At 41.3% G+C, this 22,055-nt stretch overlaps 2 protein-coding genes across 2 annotated transcripts in view; both read right to left on the bottom strand.

Moving 5' to 3' along the window:
- Positions 1-1,320: 1,320 nt before the first annotated feature.
- usp2b (ubiquitin specific peptidase 2b) lies at positions 1,321-9,430 on the bottom strand. The gene is made up of 12 exons (XM_084940854.1): positions 9,051-9,430; positions 4,642-4,689; positions 4,425-4,548; positions 4,222-4,333; positions 4,031-4,141; positions 3,668-3,732; positions 3,462-3,565; positions 3,214-3,294; positions 3,035-3,113; positions 2,630-2,737; positions 2,419-2,539; positions 1,321-2,166 (listed from the first exon to the last, which is right to left on the bottom strand). The coding sequence occupies exons 1-12, from the start codon at positions 9,234-9,236 to the stop codon at positions 2,061-2,063; spliced, it is 1,245 nt and encodes a 414-aa protein (XP_084796980.1). The 5' UTR covers positions 9,237-9,430; the 3' UTR covers positions 1,321-2,060.
- An 8,527-nt stretch (positions 9,431-17,957) lies between these two features.
- tecta (tectorin alpha) overlaps positions 17,958-22,055 on the bottom strand; it is a 28,168-nt gene continuing 24,070 nt past the window's right edge. Inside the window, exon 23 of the mRNA XM_084941113.1 lies at positions 17,958-21,510. Coding sequence (XP_084797239.1) covers positions 21,407-21,510 — 104 coding nt within the window. The 3' untranslated portion in view covers positions 17,958-21,406. The remainder of the gene's footprint in view (positions 21,511-22,055) is intronic.

The raw sequence follows: 22,055 nt of genomic DNA, 5'->3' as shown, positions 1-22,055 counted from the left end.
ACAGCTGTTATCTATAAAAATGGGCACAGTTTAGATCAGCCCAATGGATGGCTTTGCAATATATTAGTAAGATCTAGTGCCTTCTAGGTCATTTAAAATATATTTTTATTCAGCACTGCTGCCTCTCGGGGACATGATGACATCATCAGGACACACTTGTTTGTTTTTTCTAATTGTGCTGTTATGAACTTTAACATTCAACATGAGCAGTGCACAGCAGTGCACGGTCTACCACGCACCTGATTACCAGGAAAACTAGCAAAACCTCTGCTTTGATAGAAGTGCTCACCTGCTAATCAGTTAATAAAGAGCATTTGATCATCAGCACCTGAGTGCTACTGTCAGCTGATCTTTTGTCAACTGACCAGGCAGCCCTGCATGTTTTGTTTTGGCAGATTTTTAAGCCAGATGCCCTTCCTGATGTAACCCTGAGAGAATTTATGTCTCTGGCTGGACGCGAACCAGCAGCTTTTTGCTTGCCGAGCAAATATGTAAACCTCTTTGGAAGGAATGAAGGTGTAGTTGATGATTAGTGGATCACAAGTGACTGGTTAGACCAAAATGATACTCTGGAAGGGAAAGTGTTGATTAACAGGAGTTGAGACACCACTAGTCTGGATGGATTTATTGCATTAATTTGACTTCAGGGTCGCTGTAAGGCCTAAAGAGCCACTTGTCTCGTACGATGTACACAAAGGCACTGCCTACGGTGGCCCCGAGAGGCCAAACGGACTGCAACTTAAGAAACTTAAGACAACACCAGCAATAAGACAAACGCTGCAAAAGCACACAAAACACAATCGAAATAGAAAAACGACAACGGAAACAGGAAAAAAAGATTTCCAAAAGCACAAGGGAAGTGTTTCTGGGGAGACAATAACCCGACGGACCAGATGCAGGAACCCAAAACATGCTAGGTGTGTTTTATCATGATTCATATAATACTGATGACAGACTTTTAGCCTAATAGTTAGGCTAACACACTTACCTTTCATCTTTTCTTTTCTCACAAAACCGATAGATCCTCCACTTCTTTGAAGTGTCTCCCAACGCAATTCTTAGCATATTTTGGTTTCGGCAACTGGTCCGTCAGGTTATTGTCTCCCCAGAAACACTTCCCTTGTGCAGGGCCACCGTACACCGTTATGCAGAAAGTCTTAATCAGCACACACTGCTGGTGACTTTCTACGGGCTCTTCTGTGTATTCAGCTCATTCTAATTTATTCGACTGGATCAGCAAGTGTCTGCTGCACGTGACACAGGATTTCTGCTGTGAAGTGTGAAAATAAAGGGTTAATTAATAAAAATCACACGTGCAGGGCAAGTTAGTGATGGATTTTAATAATTTACAGGCGCTGGACTGTCTTAGGCTTTAAGTCAGTCACATTTCTTGGAAGAAGCTGCTTTGGTATGTGCTTGGTGTGACTTTTCCACAGTACAGTTACATTCGCTGTGCTGTTGATAAATACTGTACAAAAATATAATAGGACGTTCCCTCTGCACTGGCAGAGAGGGAAACCATAAAGCTTTGTTAAATTATATATACACATAATGCACGCTCAAGCTCTGACATCATATTAAATAGAATAAATTATATCTTGCGTTTGGTGTGTGAGGCGTGCTTCTCTAGTCTCTGTAATAACAATAAATGCTTAACACTAATAATCTATATTCAAAAGAGAAAAAAAAAATACACTCAAGTGACAAAAGAAAAGCTTCAAAATGTCCTTTTTGAGTGAAATAAGGAAAGAAAAAAAGAAAAAGAAAAAAAACATGCTTGCATATTGCAAGCAGTGTATTGCAAGTTTCGCACTTTTTACATTTCCTCCCACTGTTGTTTCACTTCAACCCAGCCAGTGAGCGAAGCTTTCAATCCTTCAGTGTAAATATGCCTTCACATCCACCGTTTGGCGTCTCGGCGCTCCTTTTTCACAGCTTGCATTGGTAGGACTCTCTCCACTAGGTGGAGCCATCTCCCAGCAGGCAGCGTCTGACTCCTTTGTTTTTCCTTTCCTGTTATCAGTCCGAGTTTAGCACAGCTTATCGCTCCTCAATGGCACCTAAAGCCGACACGTCTGATATTTGCTGTGTGAAGGGGTGGCCAGCTCGTAGAAGAGGACGTAGGCATTGCTGCTGCGAACCTGGCTGGAGGACATCGGGCTCACCCTGCACAGAGAGAGCACACGGGAAACACTGAAGCGAGGGCAGCTTAGCACAAAGTTAAATATTTGCACATTATGAACCAGGCTGCAAACATGCACACTTTGCTGTAAAGCAGTAATGAGGTCAGCTTGATGCAATTAAGATTAGGTCACTTTCATCTGACAGCAGGTATATACAGCTTAATTAGACTTTAACCCTTTCTGCCAGTCTGATAAGATGATACGCTAAGTAACACGATGATGCGAGAGCTGATACCTGGAGTCATTGTAGCTGTACCACTCTCCCAGAGCTGGGTTTTTGCAGTAGGCTGTGTAGTGGCCTCCCAAAGCGTTTCCACTGTGGTTGGACACTGCATAGAGGTTATACACAGGGCGCTCTGCAGAGAAGAGACAACACAGCTGTCAGTCAACACAGTGGCAAAGCTAAAATAGATTGATTGTCCTTCTCTCCTCTGGAAAATACATACCGCTGGTTTCTGAGGCAAACTCCCGCAGGTCCAGATCTTTAAGAGGGAAGTTGACGTAAGTGGAGAGCTTGCTGGCTCGGACGTTGGAGTCTGAGAATCGTTTAAGGTCTGAGGGAACACTGGGTCAAGGATCAAAACTGGTTCAAAGATAGCTTGCATCGATCATGCAAGCTACAACCGACTGGCAACAGGCAGCAACTTCCAGGGAATGGACATTTTTTCCTAGTGAATGGAGATTACCAGGGTGTGAGCAGCCAGTCTCCATGGCTAACTAAACCACTAAAGACACTTTATTTGACACTGAACACTGATTCACTCTGCTCAATATCTTTATCGCACAGGGCATCATTGAAATCTCTCTGCTTTCTGGAAATGTTAAAATGCAAAGATGTGAGGAAAGGATACGAAGTACGAGGACCTGAGGGAACTTCTGGATGCTGAACCTCTTGGTGCATTTTCTTCTGGCTTTGCATTTGGTACACGTCTAAGAAAGAGGTGAACACGGTGTAGGCAGTGTAATCAATACATTGCATCATCTTTATAGAGGAAAGTGAGACTTGGGTTATTTATGCATTGCCTCTTACCGGTCTCTCCTCTCCATCCAACACATCTTCCTTTGTAAAGAGTCTCAAGCAGTCTTTGAGAGTCACTTCGCCTGAACTCTTCTGTGGAGGCAGACAAGTGTTAGAAATCAAGCACTGCGTGAAGACTTGCCTAACGCTTATGATTAAGATCGGTAACCTCTACAAAAATTACATTTACAACGTGGATATAATTTTTAAATCCGTGGCTTATGCAATGCGATAATCCAAGACCACAACAGGCATTTTACCTGTGCAATAGGTATCGAGAGGTCCCAAAATGGATCAAACACAGTGGAGCGGAAACCACAAGCTGTGCAAGTCAGAGAGCTTTTCAGCTGCCCCACAAACAGATCTATGAGCAGGATGGAGGGCCACGTTAAACATTTATATTCCTTTAAGGCTTGTTTAAGATTTATTAAGCAGCTATGGGTTAAAAAATAAAGAAATCACTCACCCACTACTTTGCTGTCCTCTCTCGCCAAGTACATGTTCCACATCCTTCTGCCTTTTTCGTCATCCCTGTAAAAAACAAAAACAAAAAAAACCCAGCAAAGTCAAACTGATGTTATGTTCACCTGCAAACCAGTGATAAAAACTTCAATTAAAGCCTCTTTAAGATCCTTTGCAACTCAGATATTGATAATTAAACTCATTGTTAATATTAATTCACCAATTTTGGGGTTTGTTTCTCCTCCAATGGCCACAAAATGTCAATTACACGATAATTATAGATGAAGGCTCGCTATGTTGACCACTGCAGCCCAATCAGGGATACAGCAGTCACCCAGACAGGCTTTGAGTGTGAGGCCACACTTACGCGAGGTGGTCAAAGTCCAGGACGGACACTTTAGGGCGGACCGTCACCCGGTTGACTTCATTATGGAGACCGTCCAACAAGAAGCGGAGAAATTCCTGAGCATCCTGTTGGCTGTAGAGGGAGACGTTTTTACTTGATTTTACTGATGTGCACGGCTTCAGGTTGACTTTAAAAGAAGGCGGAAAACTCACTTGCAGCCAACGAATTTTGGAGCACACCTCTGGACCTGGTTCCTGAATTCAGAGGGACTGATGGGCTCATTGTTTGCAGAGGTCCACAGGCTCTGAGTCAGCTTTGCAAACTCTGAGGTAGACAAATTGCAGAAATCAGACCACTATCTCAACTTGGTAGGGAATTAACTCGACTTAAGATCTTCAAAAATAAGTCATCGTACCTTCGATGAGAGCAGTGTTTGACCTGCAGTTGTTGTTGAGGTCTGTGATGTGGCTGTTTCTCAGACAGTAATCTCTCAGCTCCAAAGTGTTACTCAGACACTGGAGGATGGAGTTCATGAAGCACTGCAAATCACATCAAACAGAGAGGCCCGGTAATTATTAAAGTGAAGACTAAACCGAGTTATTTGCACTTAAAGGACAAAACGTGACACTTACAGTGTTACCCAGGTTCTTCAAACCCACCAGGCCCTGAAGACTCTTGTTCTGTTCACAGAAAAAAAGAAAAGAGAGATGTCAACATTAAAGATTTACATGACAGTAAATGTGTTTTTCAAATGACAGAGCAACTGATCGGAGGCACTGCTACATTTATTCACAAGCACTTGGTAGTGAGAAGGACAGTAAACCAGTGAAAGTCTGACCATGCACAACAAAAATGGAATCGAATGGAATATTCAAAATTATAGTGTTTTTTCCAAACATGTGTAACAACAGGTCAAAATTCTATAAATTGCATCTATAACGTGTTAAACACAGCAACTGTTCTTTCAAGGCACTGGCGACAGTAGAAAGGAAAATCTCCCTTTTAACAGGAAGAACCAGGATTAGGGAGAGTCAGCTTGACTTTGAGTTTGAATCCTAAACATATTGTATTGTTTTTTAATATTTTATTTATCCTCATAAAAAGGCTAATCGGTTAAGTTTTGAAATAGATCATGGTTTGGATTAAAACACAGTTGTTGCCACTTTTAAATCTCTATTTTCTCAGCTCTGTGGTTAAGTGTCACCATTTTTACAAGAAAACAAGTGCTGCCTACTCAAAATGCACTTTATTGTAATGAATGCAAACCTGCTAAAAAACAAAACAAAACAAAGGCCGAAGAAGCCAACAGATCTGCATGCACCATCAGTGTGATCAAACCACTGTGTGAACAGCAGCTTTGTCAGATTCCTTAAGAGTGAACGAGTCTTAAAAGACAGGATGGCATTCGTGCAATGTGTGCGTTATGACGGTCACATTGCTGGCACGGGTCTGCCGCGGCTATCGGCTAGGGTTCCACGTGCTTAGATTAGATACCACGGTTCGCTGTGACGCCTCCCCACACCCGTGACTGTGGTGAGCCCACCAGCTCACGCCAACGGTGACATAACGTGAGCATGTGACGCTGACCGGAGGCAAAAAGTCCCCCTGTGGGTCTGCAGGAGCGCAGCGTGGCTTTCAGTTGTTTCTGTAAAGTTTCACATCACTGCCTGAAGTCACGGATCAGCTGGTTTAGTTTTGGACATAACTCGTGCCGCCGTAGGTTGGAGTAAATCATCTGTGGCCCGGGATTGATGCAGGTGTCAAAAAAAAAAAAAAAAGTCTGCTGTGCATGAGCTGACAGGATCCTTTTACAGAGCGAGACAGCTGATGTGCGATTATGACATTTTTATGCTTTATTGACTTTTTTTTTTTTTTTTAATCCCCCACAAAGTATGAGGGTGGAAAAGACACTCAGCTCAAAAACCTGAACATCTGCAACATAATTAAACAAAGATAATGAGTCAGAGCTGATGTTGCTGCTCGGTTCACAGTCAGCGTGTGCGTAAAACTTTGTGCCGCCTATGTTTCCGTCAGCGCCCCGATGACGGTACTTCCGCACGCTGCTTCTGTCAGCAAAGGCGTCGATGCGTGACAGTGCCGAGCTGCTCTTCGACATCATGTCACACTCTTATTATAATGTTCCCTCATGCAGGACGGGCTACAGGTCACAAACCTGTTAACAGCTATCATGCATGTCAGAAGAAACATTTATGACGTTTATTAAAGAGCATGAAATCCATTTAAGGAGTCCATTTATTTCACATTTTTTAGTATTAACAGTGTCCTGGAAGAGCCAAAGACTGACACTTAAATCTAGTTTGTAGCTTGTATCAGACCCAAAATGAACTTAAAGCCTGATGGTTTCTTTCTTTTTAAATGAAATGACATGCTGGGGTTAGCTTGTGGGACTCTAGTCTGTTTTTAAGAGCCGTCTCCACAAAGAACAAGCAAACTAGTTGCAACTATAGTACACTAGTTACATTTATGCATTTCATTTCTGCAGCCCATTAAGTATTAATCCTCTAATAGTACATTTTTAATCCATATTAAAGGAGCACAGGTTGCAGGCATTCTGGGTTCTGGATTACATCTGGATGTAAGTGGTTATATAATCAGAGCGCTCCCTTTAAATCTCCTGATGGGCAGTTCAATTCAATATTGTTTATATAGCATCAAATCACAACAACTGCCCCTCGAGGTGCTTTATATTGTATATCGTAAGGTAAAAAGCCTAAAATACCACAGAGAAAACCCCAACACTCACATGACCCCTATGAGAAAGCACTTGGCAACAGCAGGAAGGAAAAACTCGCTTTTAACAGGAAGAAACTGGCTGAACCGAGCAGAAAGAGAGGGATTTTGGACATTTGAGTCGTGCAGTTTTTAGTTCTTGGAAACAAACGTTTGCAAGAAAATTCCACGTTGTCTTTATAGCGTCCGGTGGAATTCTTCCGTGACAACCGGATTATATCTGCGTTGCAGTGCTTAACCTTGGAAACCTGAGCCGAGCAGGATGAGTGTATCTGATTACTAGTTAGTAATGCTGAACATTAACAAATCTAATATATTTGAACAAAGTAATGTAATTGTTCCCGCCTTTCCTCCCTCTTATGTGCCGCTGTGATTATAAGTACTTCTAGCTGAGAGCTTTGGTGCCTCGTGATCACTGTTTCCATCCCTCAAAATAGAAGTATGACTAAACAAGCGATTAATTCCCCTTTGACTAAAATCTTTGTGTTTCTCTTCCTCTGTGCACTATTCGAAGGTGACCATATGGTGTGGGCCCCCCATCTGCTCCGGTGAGCACCAGCCGGCGGGGCTCGGCACACTCAGCGGGCACCTTTTGATTTAAACGACCCGTCCAAAAATCGGTGGAAGCGATGCGTTCATGTGAACCGGAGCTCGCCACGCTGGTCTTTGTGACTTCAAAGAAAAACAGAGAGACAGAGAGAGAAAGCGCAAGAATGTGCCCTAAAGCAGCTCTGCATGCCTGCACAAGGCCATATAACATGTGATGAAGCAGGCAGCCCTCCTGCATACGCATGGTGCCAGCTTACGCCACTCCCTTGGAAACAGTATGAACATAAATCTTTGCTTCATGAAAAGCAAAGCTGGGAAAAGTCCAGAATACTCAAGTAGAAGTACTATTACTTTCCCTAGACTGTGCTTAGGATACGAAATAATGAGCAGGAACACAGGAATTTATAAGTTATCCGATTATTATTTTTTAATGAACAGTCAGTTTCAGATGTTTGAAGGCAGCTGTGAAAAGCTGCACCCTGATGCTGCAGATAAGCTCCTGCTAACAGCTCCCTCTGGCTGTACTTTGACTTTGAGTTGAAGGCTAAAGTCAGCTAAAGCATGCTGATATGTTTAAAGTAAAACAAAAAAAAGAAAGAAAACCCAAGAAATTCTGACTTTGAGTGGCATTCACTGCTGCTGGCATTTCTGCTACAGTCAGCGGATAAACTAATCAGCTGTAGATTTCTTCCCACCTTTTCAGATATTCAGAAAAAGTCCTGCAAAATATACTTCTGCTTTTTTTAAGTGACCATAAACTAAATATGTCTGATGCCATCATCACAAACAAACAAAACAACCCAAGAACGTCTTGACCAGGTTTTCTTGGGCATCTGTTCGGCAGGGTTGGGGATTTCACTGAAAGCCAAAATATTAAAATACGCCTTCAAAAGCAACTTAATTAGAGACTTATTGACAGTGTAAACACCGACACATGCACTTTCTGAGTAAACCAATAATATCCCCCATCAGCGAGGACTGGATGTGTGTACGTTGTGACCTCAGGTAAACACCGCAGACCCACATGGACCCACATGTGCAGCTCTACATGTGAACAAAATGTCCTGCGTAGATGATAAGTGGACATTCCTTATCAACAGCTTTTCTTCCTATTACACAACCAGCTTGAATAGTAAATAATGATGATGCAGGGGTTAGAGCAGCCCTTAACCCCCCCTACACCTGCCCGCTTGTGTGTGCGTGTGCGCTTTCAGCCCAGTACTTCTCCATTTCGACACCAATGACTGGCTAAAGGTCAAACTGAGACCTCCACCTCAAATCCTCTGGCTCTTCACAGGGTTTACAAGTTTAATGACTAAAGGCTCAAGAGCTGTTAAAACTGACTCCTTTAAGTCAGTGTACCTTATGCCTCACTCACAAATTCCTCTAGTTTGCGTGATCCTCAAGTATCTGCTGTCTATTTTGCTCTTGTAGTCCCATTTCTCCTCATTTATCATCATATTTTTACTCTTTATGCATCATTGCTAATAATTTCATTGCAATATCTGTGCAGTAATATACTGAAACGTTAGCCTCGTCAGGGCCTAGGCCCCCTCACGACCATATATCGTGGTGACACCCCTGGAAAATCAGTTTAGGACTATATACAAAGGCATAAAAACTTTAGTTCTTTATATATTTTCAGAAAGTCTGTTAAATTCAGAGAGGCACCAAAATAAAATCATGCAGAAGGAGGATGCTTTGACACAAATGAGACAGATCCAGTGGGTGCTGGACTCACCTTGGCCTGGTTGATGATCAGACCCATGAATGTGGACACCAGCACGGACCGGGACAGCGGGTGGCTCCTGCGCCTCATCTCCGGTCTGTCACAGGGGAGAGCGGCCGGGTCCTCCGGCACCGTCACGGTGTAAGAGTGTCGCAGAGACGGCATGTTCGTTGTCCGATAGAAAGATTGTAGCGTCATCCAAATAGCAGCTCCAAATCGCGCACACGCAGGTCGTTCACTGAAGACGAAGTCAAGTGTAGGTAAATGGATGCTGAGTTGACGCGCGTGGGATCCCGCTGTGCGTGCGCAAAGTCAGTATGTCTCTTCTGTATCTCACCTGCACGCAGATCTCCTGTGTTGTGAGTATCAGAGCGCGTGAGCTGGAGTTTTTACTGCGTGCGTCCCCTCCCACTCCGAAATGACTGGTGCTGCCTTTACGTGCTGTGGGAAATCTGATTACCTCTACTTTGCGCATCGACAGGTGTGAAATAAGCAGCTGTGACCTTATTCAAAAACCTGTTTCAGGAAATCAGTATGTAAAGCATTGCAAAGTCCGTTAAAAAATGTACAACTTTTGTATATTTAATGAAGCCATCCCCAATTTTACCTTCTTACAAAAGCAAAGTTTTCTAAATTACATTCCCTTGAAGTACACAGGAATGGGTTGAAATTTGGGCTCCTCATAACTACAGGAGATCATCAATCCATCCATCAGCTGGAGCCTGTCTCAGCTACCGTAGGGCAAAGGGGGAGTACATCCTGGACAGGTCGCCAGCCTGTCGCAGGGCGACACAGAGAGACAGACGACCAGTCACACTCACATTCATACCTGTGGGCAATTCACGATCAATAATTAACGTAACTCACTTAATGTCTTTGTTCTACAGGAGATGTCTGAATTACATTTTCATGACTAAAAAGGAAAATTAAGCTCTGTTAAAAACTGCAAGCAAGTTCATTTTTGTTTGTTTCTTTCTTTCTTTAAACACGTGTCACAATCTCTATTTTTTAATGCAATTATTATGACCCACTTTGAGCGTCATTATCATGGGTTTTGTCAGAGTTTCAATAGCAAAACTGCACCAGTTTTAGAGCACTAAATACTAATGTATGTATGTCATTATAGTAACTTACTATAATAGCTTACTATTAGTAAGCTATTTTACATTATTCTTAAAGTGACGCTTAATTTAAGTTTTACTTTTAATGACAATTCTTAAAAAAGAACCTGCAACTCTGCGCAGGCCTACTGCATACTGCCTACTAACACTTCATACCTATATATAAATATTTTATGTGAGTAATGTGTGACTTGAAGTGCAAATGATAAAATCTTTTACAAGAAATGTTGTTTAATGCTGAATTGTGAAAATCGCCAATAATGCTGGCCATGCCAACGCATCATGTTATCAAGTCACTCTAAAAAAAAAAGCCTTCAGTTACAGGGACTAGAAAAAGAGCGCATATTTCTTGCATACTGGCATCTTGCTTGCGGTTACTTGAGTTTCAGGCTCCAGTCCTGTGGAAACAGCTCCCAGTTTGTGTTTGGGAGACAAACACCCTATTTACTCTCTACTTAGTTTGTCCTATGGGCGTAACTTTGTGCTGAACATTGAGGGGGTCGAGATCTCTGTCTAAATAAATAAATCTGGGTAAATTCCCAGATGATTAAACATGCAACTATTTTGCTGATAATTACTGAAATGAGTAAAGAAAATCAACAGCCTATTTATGCAAGATAATTCAGAATTTTTTTGGGAGGGTCATAACCCCCCTAACTTGTTTTTCTTCGTGTTGTCTTGTTCTTATGTATTTATGGGTTTTAGTTACTATAACTATCATCCATACGTATACTACGTATACTTATACTAAGTACACAATATATAAGAAGGAGCTTTACATTTTATGGCCACGTGGACAAAGGTAATGTTTGAGCTTGATCACAATTTCTTTCAGCCTATCAGCTCTGATAATTCAGACACAGCTCAAAGAGCAGCTGGTCTCTTGTATTGTGTGTTTTAATGAAGGATATTCATCAACAACAGCATAAACGAGGAGGCAGAGATGAAAGTATTTCTGCTTACTGCTTTCTAACAAGATGTTTTCAACACCACACAGCAAGGAATAGTTTGCTGCACTGCTATAGAAAAGAAACAGTCGTGCTTTATCTCGATGATTTTGGTTTATAGAAACTATATAAAACAGCTTTGAGTTTGATAAGAGGCTTGTAAACTTTAACAGGTCCATGTTAGCTTCTATGATTTCATCTACTGGCTGCAACGGCAGGACCATTAAAATCCTGGAGCAAAGTCCGGTGGCCTCATAGTCACGTAGCGCAATGCTTAGCTGGTGAATCAGATTTTATACTTATATGTAGCACTGCATGAGGAAAAGGTGAAACCACGCTTTTAGTTCCACAAATGATGTAATTTTGAAAATGACATAATTGAAAATGTGGACAGAAGAGATAGAAGAGAGGTTGAGGGAAGTCCATCATTAATGTCCTCTGGATTTTATGAGTATTAGCTCCACATTTAATGAGAATCTGACCAATTACATAACATTCAAACATGCAGCCCGATCCCCGTCAAACTACCACACTGTGGAAAAAATGAATGTGCACTAAGTAGGTCAGTGAGGCAACACCTGAAACAATAGCAAAGCAAGCACAGCTAAAAGACAGAGTACAAGAATTATTTTTAATCAACCCTATAATTAAACTCTCCATATGCACAGGAAGAATGAAGCTTCTTGACATTCCAGCCATGGATAATTGTTACTGCATGTTAAACATGACACACATTTCACTGGGTAAAGCTGCAGGTTTATCGGGGAGAACTGGCTTAGTAGCTTTCGATGAGAGGGTGAATTTAGGATGATAATCTGTGAGATTTTCAGTAATTGTTCACTGTCTCGTGTGCTACTGTACTGATGCAGCCGGTATAAAAGAAAAAAAATAAGAAAAATGGTTTTTTTTGTAGTTTTTCTGCTGATTAAGTTTGAGCTTTTTTCTCTTGTCTAATCTTTTGAACTCTCTGTAGCAGCACACTCAGAGAGAAACTGTTCACTCACCCAACCCACCGAGTCACAGTGAGTCACCTGGAACAGCATGTGTTACGTTTCCCATCGTCACAATCTGTATTTTGAAAATGACCACAGACTTCAGGTGAGGATGATGAAAGTGTTGCAGATGTTTGGTCCAAAACCAACCTGTGAACCCGATACGAAGGAATGGGTTTACTTGAATCTTTACGATAAGTGTTCAGATATTTAAATAAGGACTACATCCTGAGGGTAACATGTAAATAAACATACCTGAAAAATAAAACCGAAGCTGTGAGGTCAACCGGGCTCCAGAACTGAAAATGAAACCAACATTAAAATACCCAGTGACTCCCAACAACCAGTCACCAACTGGTTGGGAATACACAATTATCTACAACGACCAGTGGTTGGCAAGGTGGTCACCAACTGGTCTAGTGACCAAAAGGAAAACAAATGTGTGAAATCATTTTGATGAGCTTTTAAATGTTTATTTTTGAAGTATCTTAGTTTTTCCCGTGTTGCACTTCATAGACGGCCCCTTAGGGACTCGTCTCACAGCTGATTACATAGAGACCAGTGCTGTTTGTCCACCTCAGATAAATGTTTATAGGTTGCCTGCAGTTCAATTCATATATATTTATTTAATATTTAATAATTATTTAAACCTAAACAATCAGACGACCCTGTATAAACAAGCATTTGGTGACAGCAGGAAGGAAAAACTTCCTTTTTCACAGGAAGAAACCTCTGGCAGAACCAGGCTCTGGGAGGGACAGCCATCTTCTACCACCAGTGATGGGATAGTGACAGGATAAAAAAACATGGTGTGGAAGAGAGCCAGTTGGAACGATGCATCAGAAATTTTGATTATTTTTAATAATTCTGGAAGCTTGAATCAGTGAAAATGTTGAAAATGTTTCCAGCTCTGCCGATTTCAGAACTCCAAAATTACAAAAATGGCTTGACTTGCCGTTATTTGTTTACTATCTGTTATTAAATGTTCACTTCTTACTTTGAAGCACCGAGACCCTAAATAGTCAAACAACCGCTAAGATAGCAGCTAATTCATTCAGCATCTAGCTGGTGTCTGCAGGGAGATTAGCTGCCCACACTCTTTGAATCAGGTTGTGTGTTGCCAGGTTGCTTCAACAGATGGGTGGAAATTGTATTTAGCAAGCGGACTGTTGATTAATAGCAAACCAGATGGTCCCTCTCCTCTTTAGTCCGGAGGGATTGGTGTTCAAGTTCTCCACAAAGAAAACTTGGACTCGTCTGAGCACAGAACAGTTTTCCACTTCGGCTCAGTCTCTTTTAAGAAGACAGCAGCATTTCTGGATCATCTTCACATGTGACGTTTTCTTTGCATGATAGAGCTTTAACCTCTGTGAATGACACAGTGTTCACAGACGATGATTTCTGGAAGTGGTTTTTAATGCAGAACACAAATTTTCAGCTTTGTCTCTTAGATTTCTCCAGATGTTCTGAATCTCTTGATAATTTTATAGACTGTAGATGATGAAATACTCGAAGTCTTCACATTTTCACATTGAGGACCATCACTCTGAAGTTGTTTCGCAATTTGTAGAGTTTTCATTTATTTATTTTGCTGATTGGTGATCCTCTGCCCGTCTTCACTTTAAGATCCTCTTTTTATATCGAGTCATGTTACTGACCTGCAGCCAGTTAACCTGACCAGTTTCAAAATGTTCCTCCAGCTGTTTCTTGCTTTCTCTTTCAGCCTTTTGTTGACGCCATCCTGAGTTTTGTGAGACGTTGCTGCCATAAAATTCAAAATAAGCGAATACTTTCATGACATAGTGAAACGTCTCAGTTTAAACATTTGATCTAATTTTTTTTTGTATTGTAAAAACAAATATGGGGCTGTAAAGATATATTGTATCCTATAGGTTGCATTGGTAGGTTGAAAGCCTTAATTTCTAATGAGCTACCGTCGTGTGTCTGATTATATGGGCTGGATGTTGTGGTTTAGCAGGATTTATATGCGTTCAAATAATTTGATTTACTTCAAGCCTGTAATAGATGATTAATTATTAACCTGGCTAGTTAATGAAGGAAATGTACATTCCTACTGTGCACAATCTCATCAGCGTTGAAGCGTTCAAGTATCTCAGTTTGAACCATGGTGAATTAATAACAGGGGGAAATTACACTTGATAAAATTCAGATAAGAACCGAGCACTGGGATAAGACCTCTAAGTAATAATCATGCCTGAAAGCTGTGTTATGCAACCAGCCAGAGCACATGCATGCCATAAAAATGAATTAACTAAAAAAAATGCACGTTTAAGGTCGGCACTGTGAGGGAAATTCACCCTGCCAGCTCTGCCCCAAATAATTATACAAGAAATAATTGCAACAAAATCACACCCTGTTTTAAAGATGGCATTAATCCACTCGTGCAAACACTTCCACTTTGCTGCTCCACGCCCAGGTGAGGCCTTTGTGCCTGTGGAAATACTCGTGCCTGAACAAACCCAGAGAATCCTTTCTTATAAACTATGCAATTACATAAAGTTTACACTGAGTCACTCACTTGGCTGCTTTCACAAAGAGCAGCAAATAAAGAACAATGAAATACCAGCAGCGTTATGAAATGAGGAACAGATGCACGCTGAAATGCTTTGGCCTGTTGTGGTTGGTGACTGTGGAGGACAGCGTGAGTAGAAATGCAATACTTTTACACCCGCCGATCACTTTCTGAGGTGCAGCTGTTCTTCAGCCTCTTATTTCAAACGTCTTATGGTCACATGGCAGCAACTCATGCAGACATGATCAAGACGAAGTTCAAACTGTCAATCGGGACAAAGGTGATTAGAGTGTCTTTGAACGTGCCGTGGTTGCTGATTGTCTAAATATTTCAGAAACAGCTGATTTTTCCACCCAATCATCTTTAGCGTTTCCAGAGCGTTGACAAAAAAAGAGAAAATATCAGGTGAGCAGCCGTTCTCTGGAGCAAGCGGTGTAAAATAACCAGACTGCATCAGGCTGACAGGAAGGCAATGGTAATTTAAATAACCACTCATTACAGCCAAGATGCAGAAGAGCATCTCTGGATCCAGAAAACATCAAACCTTGAAGCAGATGGGCTGCAGCAGCAGAAGACCACACTAGCCCACACTTCTGACAGCTAAGAAGCTATACTGGTCACAGATTAATTCAAAATGTGTTACTCAGTTAGATTTAGGTACACAAATGAGTCTGTTAGGTTTACACATTAAAACTACCAGGTTCTTGTGATCATGGCTGGCACTTCTTTCACAGGTCTGTCCCACATTCGTACTGCAGACAGGAAATGCACTGATGAAGACCTGCTGCAAGAATTACTGAAGAAAAGAAAGGAGGAACCTGACCGCTTAACTCTTTCCACCGCAAAGACAACATTTCACAACCCTCCCAGTACCCTTCATGGCAAGTTTTGACACCTCGCCATGATAGGTGTCAAAACTGTCATGGCGAGTTTTGACACCTCGGTATATACCAATAAGGACGTGGTTTGAAGGCCAGTAGAATAGTTTTCAGGTTTTTCCAAGGGTAGCTGCATAGGCAGAGACCACGCTCAATAACTTCTAATTCACACCCAGTCTATAAACAGGCCTGCGATATGGCAGAAAGCGCTCTGTTCAGAAAAGAGAAGCAAGGATTAGTTACTGCTCGTTGGCTTTCAATGGGTAAAGAGTTAAATGGACCATTAATTGCATAATAAGTGTTTGCATTTTATTTAGATGGAATGCAAATCCAGCTGACGGAGCTCTGCACACTGTCGCACTGAAAAGAAAAGGCCGGTTTTGTAACCCACAGCGAGGTAAGGCTCACTGTACAGATAAGAATCTGCTTATCTGCTGAAGTAGCAAATACACTGAACATTCCTGGAGGAATTTCACGGCTCTCTGGACACTACTACCCTCTCCAGTTTTACCCATCCATCCAGTTTTTAAACTCCTAAATGGTTAAGTAGGGTTGCAGGGAGCTGGAGGCCCCTTTTACACCCTGGACAAATCAGAGGGCAGAATATGTGCGTGCCTCTGGTAATTAAAAGAAGGCTTTAAGTGCAGAATATATTTAGTGACAATAGGTAACAATTTTATCTGGAAGTGTGATTCACGAGCACATGTTCACACCCAGAAATACACACTCCTACAAACTTACATAACCATGGACACAGAATAGACTTTGTATGGGAGGGAAACTAGGCCTCGCGCTTCAACTTTGTTTTCACTAGCAACATATAAACAGAGCACCTTTGTATGACATTTACATAACCAGTGCCCCGACTGACCTGCGTGTGGCAGAGCAGGTCAGCTTCACCTTTTATCTCAGGCATTTTCCAGCTTCCCTTCTGCTTCAACTAAAAGCAAAATTAAAATCAGCAAGTTTACCAAATTATTCTTGCGAGAAAATATTTGCTTTGAATATTTGCCAGGTCAAAACGCCTCTGTGGGCACTTAAAGGTTGTCGCTAGTAAAGAAAAAGAGGATCGTCTAGAGTCCTAAATCAGCTGTTAACTGCAGTTTCCGTCTCTTTTCAGTGTGAAATTGTGTCTCCTTGTGCAAAGTGTTTCCTTAATGTGTACTCTTACATCAAAGCACTTGTGTGTTAACAAGTGCGGGGTGAGTGTGAAGCATTTGGCAGCTCCTCATGTGTTGCTGGCAGTGCTTCACTTTCCTCTCAGCTCAGTTGGTACTTGGACTTTATGAGGAACTGCAACTGCTTCAGTCTTCAGTTAAACCATTTTGTGTTGAAATTCATAACTGAAATGCCAAAAGCTGTGTCCTCTGGCTGTACTCTTTAAGCTGCCTTCCTACCAGAGGGGCACAGCGTGCTGCAGGAGCCACTGGACTCACAAGGTGACAGCAGAACTTTGCAGCTGCATGCTAGCTTGTTAGCACACCAAAATCAGAATCAGAATACTTTATTAATCCCTAAGAAAATTATCTGGGTTACCGTTGCTCCAAAACAACCTTAAAGTAGACCTTCTACTCTAATTTTCAGCTGCATGTTTTTTTTCTTTGGTTCTGCCAGAGTAGCTTTGTCTGATTTGCAGTTCAAAATAATCCCTGTTTATATTACTGAGCTCACAAACAGAAGGTTTGAAGGGGAAGCGCAGAGGCAACAATGGAGGGAAGGCAGGTGGTTTAGCCTGTGTCTAATGCCTAAGAGTATTACTTTGTGAATTGGCTATAAATTTCTAAGCCTGTGCTTTGCTTGTGTGCTTAAATAAGTTTCGCCTCACAGGTCACCTGTTCTCAGCATACAGGTGAAATTTCATTTAAAGGGGTCGATATGAACCAGACCCTACCTGAAACAGGCCCAGTAGCTCATCGCTCTCTTTTTTTATACTCTTAAGGCAAATTAAACGGATCAGTTGATGGTTTGTTACTGTCTTTTCTGTCCAACTCGTTTGACAGCTGCAGCCTCACCTTCCTCCATCCGCCTACATCCTCATTAACAGTCAGCTGCAGTGAGATGTCACTGACAGTCAGCGGATGACGACAGCGAACAGAAATCCTTCAAAGGAGCGACTCCCTGCACTGTGGAAAGAATTTAAACAGATCCTGACACTGGAACAGTCATGAGTGAGGACTGGATGACACATCACTTAATTGTAGCTGGAGCTTGTTGCTAGGAGACAGCAGCTTGGAGTGGATGTTTACTCAGCGTCAGGAATAACTTTACAGTGAAACAACCAAAAATGTAGCCTTTCAATTTTTTTTTCAGGTGACAAGTGATGTTTTAATGCTGTGTTTATGAGTAAGTGTCGCCTCTGACCAGCAAATGAAGAGCTCTGCTTCGTAACCCCGAGCTCTCTCGCAGGGCTGCATGTTCTGCATGAAATAATGCGTGACTCACACTGACTTTGAGAACGTCTTCATTTATTTATAGCAGGGTGGTGCTGCTCTCAAAGAATAAAACACCTTTTTAGTCACTTAGTTTTAAACAACACACACAAAAAAGATACCGATTATTTAAAAAGGTCAGCGATGACACAAACCACCAAACTGACCAGGACTGTACATTTGTACACAAAAGGCAACAACTACTCTGTTTGCTTTTTATTTTGTGTAACTGCACCAAAGTGTCAGAGTTTGGAAGAACTTTGAAGGATCTGTAAGATGTGTGGTTGACGTTTATTGACATTTAAACCTTTAAAAGCAGCTGACTGTGAGCTGCAGATAAACTATCCGACACCTGCTCCACTCCTCAAACTGAATTCATGCAATGAGTGTTAGAAAGTACACTGAAAGGCACGAGAAGACCGAAACTAATTAGTTCAGAAATGACACGAAAACTGGGTTTTTAATGGCACAGCTAAACTCATTCCCTGTCCCCCTCATCCTGGGTACTAACATAAAAAGGTAAAAAATTACACCAGTAAAGCAACATCATCAAAACCACTCACGCAGGTGAAGTGAAAAATATTGATCAACTAGTTGAAATGCAATTTTTTGATGGGAAACTTTGGGTTTCTTTAAGAAAAAATTAACCGTCAATTGCAGTTTGGTTAAATTTAGGCAACAAAGCAACTTTTTATGATTTAGGACAGACTGCGGTTCTAATCCACGGTAGCCCCACTCGAAAGCATACAGACGCCAAAGGAGTCAAAGTCCCATTGCCAGGCACTAGAGGGCGCCCCCTGAGGTGCAGCGAGTCAGATCTGTGCACAACATCAGGCGGGTGGTTTTAATGTTGTGGCTGATTAACATTTTAAACAGAATTCATTTTCCCAGTTGCTCTCTTCACACATAAATACTTCACTTCACAATGCATCACCCTTTCACACAGTTTTCTTCTTAGATAATCCCTAACCTCCTTTTCAGCCATAACCTGCTGTAGGTTTTATTGGTTTAGAGCAGGGGTCCCCAATCCCAGTCCACGAGGGCCGGTGTCCCTGCAGATTTTAGATCTCACCCTGGGTCAACACACCTGAATCACATGATTAGTTCATTACCAGGCCTCTGGAGAACTTCAAGACATGTTGAGAAGGTAATTTATCCATTTAAATCAGCTGTGATGGATCAAGGACACATCTAAAACCTGCAGGGACACCGGCCCTCGTGGACTGGGATTGGGGACTGCTGGTTTAGAGCAATAAACCGTACAGTTAGGAAGCAATTATATAAGATAAAGTTTGTTCGCTCGTTTCTGGGTAAAGGTTTGCACTCTGACACAGATCTGCAGATGCTCAGTTGCCAGCTTCTTAATGAAATCTGTACAGTTTTGCCATTTTTTTAAGAAACAGCATGTTTAAATGTTACATACAGTAACCTCAGCTCTTCTTCCTCTCTTAAGCTTCTCATCAAAAAGTCACACCTGAGCCGTAAAGTCCATAAAACAGCATCATACTTTTGGGGAGACTCTCAAAATACTAAATGAAAGTACATGATCACATGAGTAGCAGAGTAGCGCCAACCTCAGGCTGAGTATAAAAGTGAAGCCCAGGGAGTTTAAGCTTAAGCGTCAGGAAGGGGCTACTGTTTCTGGATGGTTTTCAGACCAGGGTATGCTTTAGGTCAGGCCCAAGACGGGATTAGCGAGCCCACGAACATAAAGCACATTTGGTTTTTCGGTCAGCTCCACCCTTCAGTCCTCACACCCAGTCTCACCACACCAAGGCGGCAAATCCTCAGTTCAAGGTTTCAAAGACTGGACTTTGCCATGCCCATCTTTTATATATAGTTTATGGTACTTATAAACAAGCTTCTTTCCCATTTCGATCCAAATGTCATGAATATGTGACCTCGTGACCCCTGAATGACGTCAAGTCAGCACAATAACTATTAACTGCTTGGTTTTAAAATGTAATTTAATTTTAAAAAAAAAATCAAATTAAAAGTTTCTATTTTACTTTTTTGTTTCATCTGATTATCAGTTTAAAATATAAAAGGTAACTTTAATAAACCTCTCCACTGAGAAACAGGAAATTTACAGTTATTTAAATGTAATTTATTCATAAATTAATAATAAAATAGTTTGATGTTTACATTTTGATGGCTCTGTAAATCAATTAAATCACAATCATGAGGGTTTCTAGTTGTTGCACCCCACCTACTCATTAAGATCTGATCACAGTTTGGACAGAATGGGATTTATGAATAGCTCACACTAGAGTAAAAACAGTCAAAACTGATGGTTGCCTGATTACTGCTGTGTTTTGTTGCTTTTTTTTTTTTACTTTTTACTTGCAAGTACTTAGTGCAAACATATAGTTGATTTTCTATTGCAAGGTAGTTGCAAACATTGCCTGGTGGGAGGCAACCTGTCTCCAAGCAACCGATCGCTCTCAGACAGATTGGTAAACGTTTGCAAACACAGACAAATTGCTAGCACGCTGTAATCAACTAGTTGTATTCTGGTTATAAGCAGCAGCTACGTCGCCGTTTATGGAGGAGTGTAGTTAGTGGGAATTTCTGATTAATATAAGTTTGATTTGAATGTGATTTGCAGCAGATTGATTCATAATCACTATATTATCACAAACAGACTGAATGCAGTTGCCAGTTTGAGTGCATTCAATTGAACGATAGCAGACTGACGTCGTCTTATTGCTACACTAAGGTCATTTTAAAGATGGCATCTGACTAAGTGGTCATAGACCCGATCCTGCCTGTCTTTGAAGGAACAATTTCAATGGCAAAAAAAAAATCGCAAGTTCATTGCACACAGTCGTGATCTCCAGCCACTGCTTTCCTTAGTGTGACTGTAGAATAATATCAGGTATAAATACAAACAGGTGGGATCACATTTCACATTCCCTGATGATTTACAATTATGCCTTCTTTAACTAATCAGTTATATTACTGTTTCTTTTTAATTTAGCCATTGTCTTTCCATAAACATCACTGTGTGATTTTAGCTGTTGTACCTTCAAGTTTGTATGTCTAGGATTGGAAAATTAATTTCTTTGGCACCATCTGGTGGTAGCATGCATAATATGTTAATTTCCTATAAAGAAATTTGTAAAAATATGTTATAATCACATGAAAACATCTACACATAGTGGCTTTAGGTGAGTGATAAACAGTGGGAGTCCTGATAAATGTAAATAAGGGAGCAGATGGGGATGAAGAAAAACACAACAAAGCAGTGAAACTGACTGACTGTCCATGTATCTAGAAAACTGACTTACCTTTTATCAATGAAATGTGGAGACAAAAATTAGTCGGTGTACAGTATATTCTGTGTTGACTTTCTGGCTGAAACACAGCTGATCTACTGGCTAATCAATGATGATACTTTGTGCATATTCAAGTCTTTTTGTGTGTTTGATCTTTGTCATTTATTGCCTTCTCTTAGCTCACAGAGCGTTAGGAGAGGAGAAGAGTGTGAAGGTGAGCCAGGAGCACGGAGATCGCAGCGCTGACGCTCAGCAGAGGAATCGCAGGTGTGATGTTACTGCTTGAGCTCACGGCTGGAAAAAAAGAAGGGAGTATGACAACATTTGTGAAATGTGCATGTGGTGGAAATACTGTCTTAATGCTACTGGTTTTTACAAATTACCAGTTTAGTTTGTGTGCAACATGCAAAAGCTACAAGAGTTATAAATATATGGAATTCATATGAACCAATCAATTAACTAATAATTAAGTTAAACGCCCTAACTTTTATCATTTAATGCACAGAAACTTGCCCACTTTTTTAGTTGCACCGTTCAACTGCTCATTAATGCAAATGTCCAATTATTTAATCACACGGCAGGAACTCATTATATTTAGTCATGCAGACATGAATCAAACAACCTGCTGAAGTTTAAAGTGAGCATCAGAATGGGGAAGAAAGGTGACTGAAGTGACTGAAAGGGGTGTGGTTGTTGGTGCCAGACTGGTCTGATTATTCAGAGACTGCTGATAAGCTGGGATTTTCCCACACAAGCAGTTCTAGAGTTTACAGAGAAACAGTCTGAAAAAGATACAATTTCCAGTGAGTGGCATTTCTCTAGCTGGAAAAACCTTGATG

This window comes from Perissodus microlepis, chromosome 10 (genome assembly GCF_051167445.1).
Source record: "Perissodus microlepis isolate ML-2025 ecotype Zambia chromosome 10, ASM5116744v1, whole genome shotgun sequence".
Classification (NCBI taxonomy): Eukaryota; Metazoa; Chordata; class Actinopteri; order Cichliformes; family Cichlidae; genus Perissodus; species Perissodus microlepis.
This window is presented reverse-complemented; position numbering and strand designations above follow the sequence as displayed.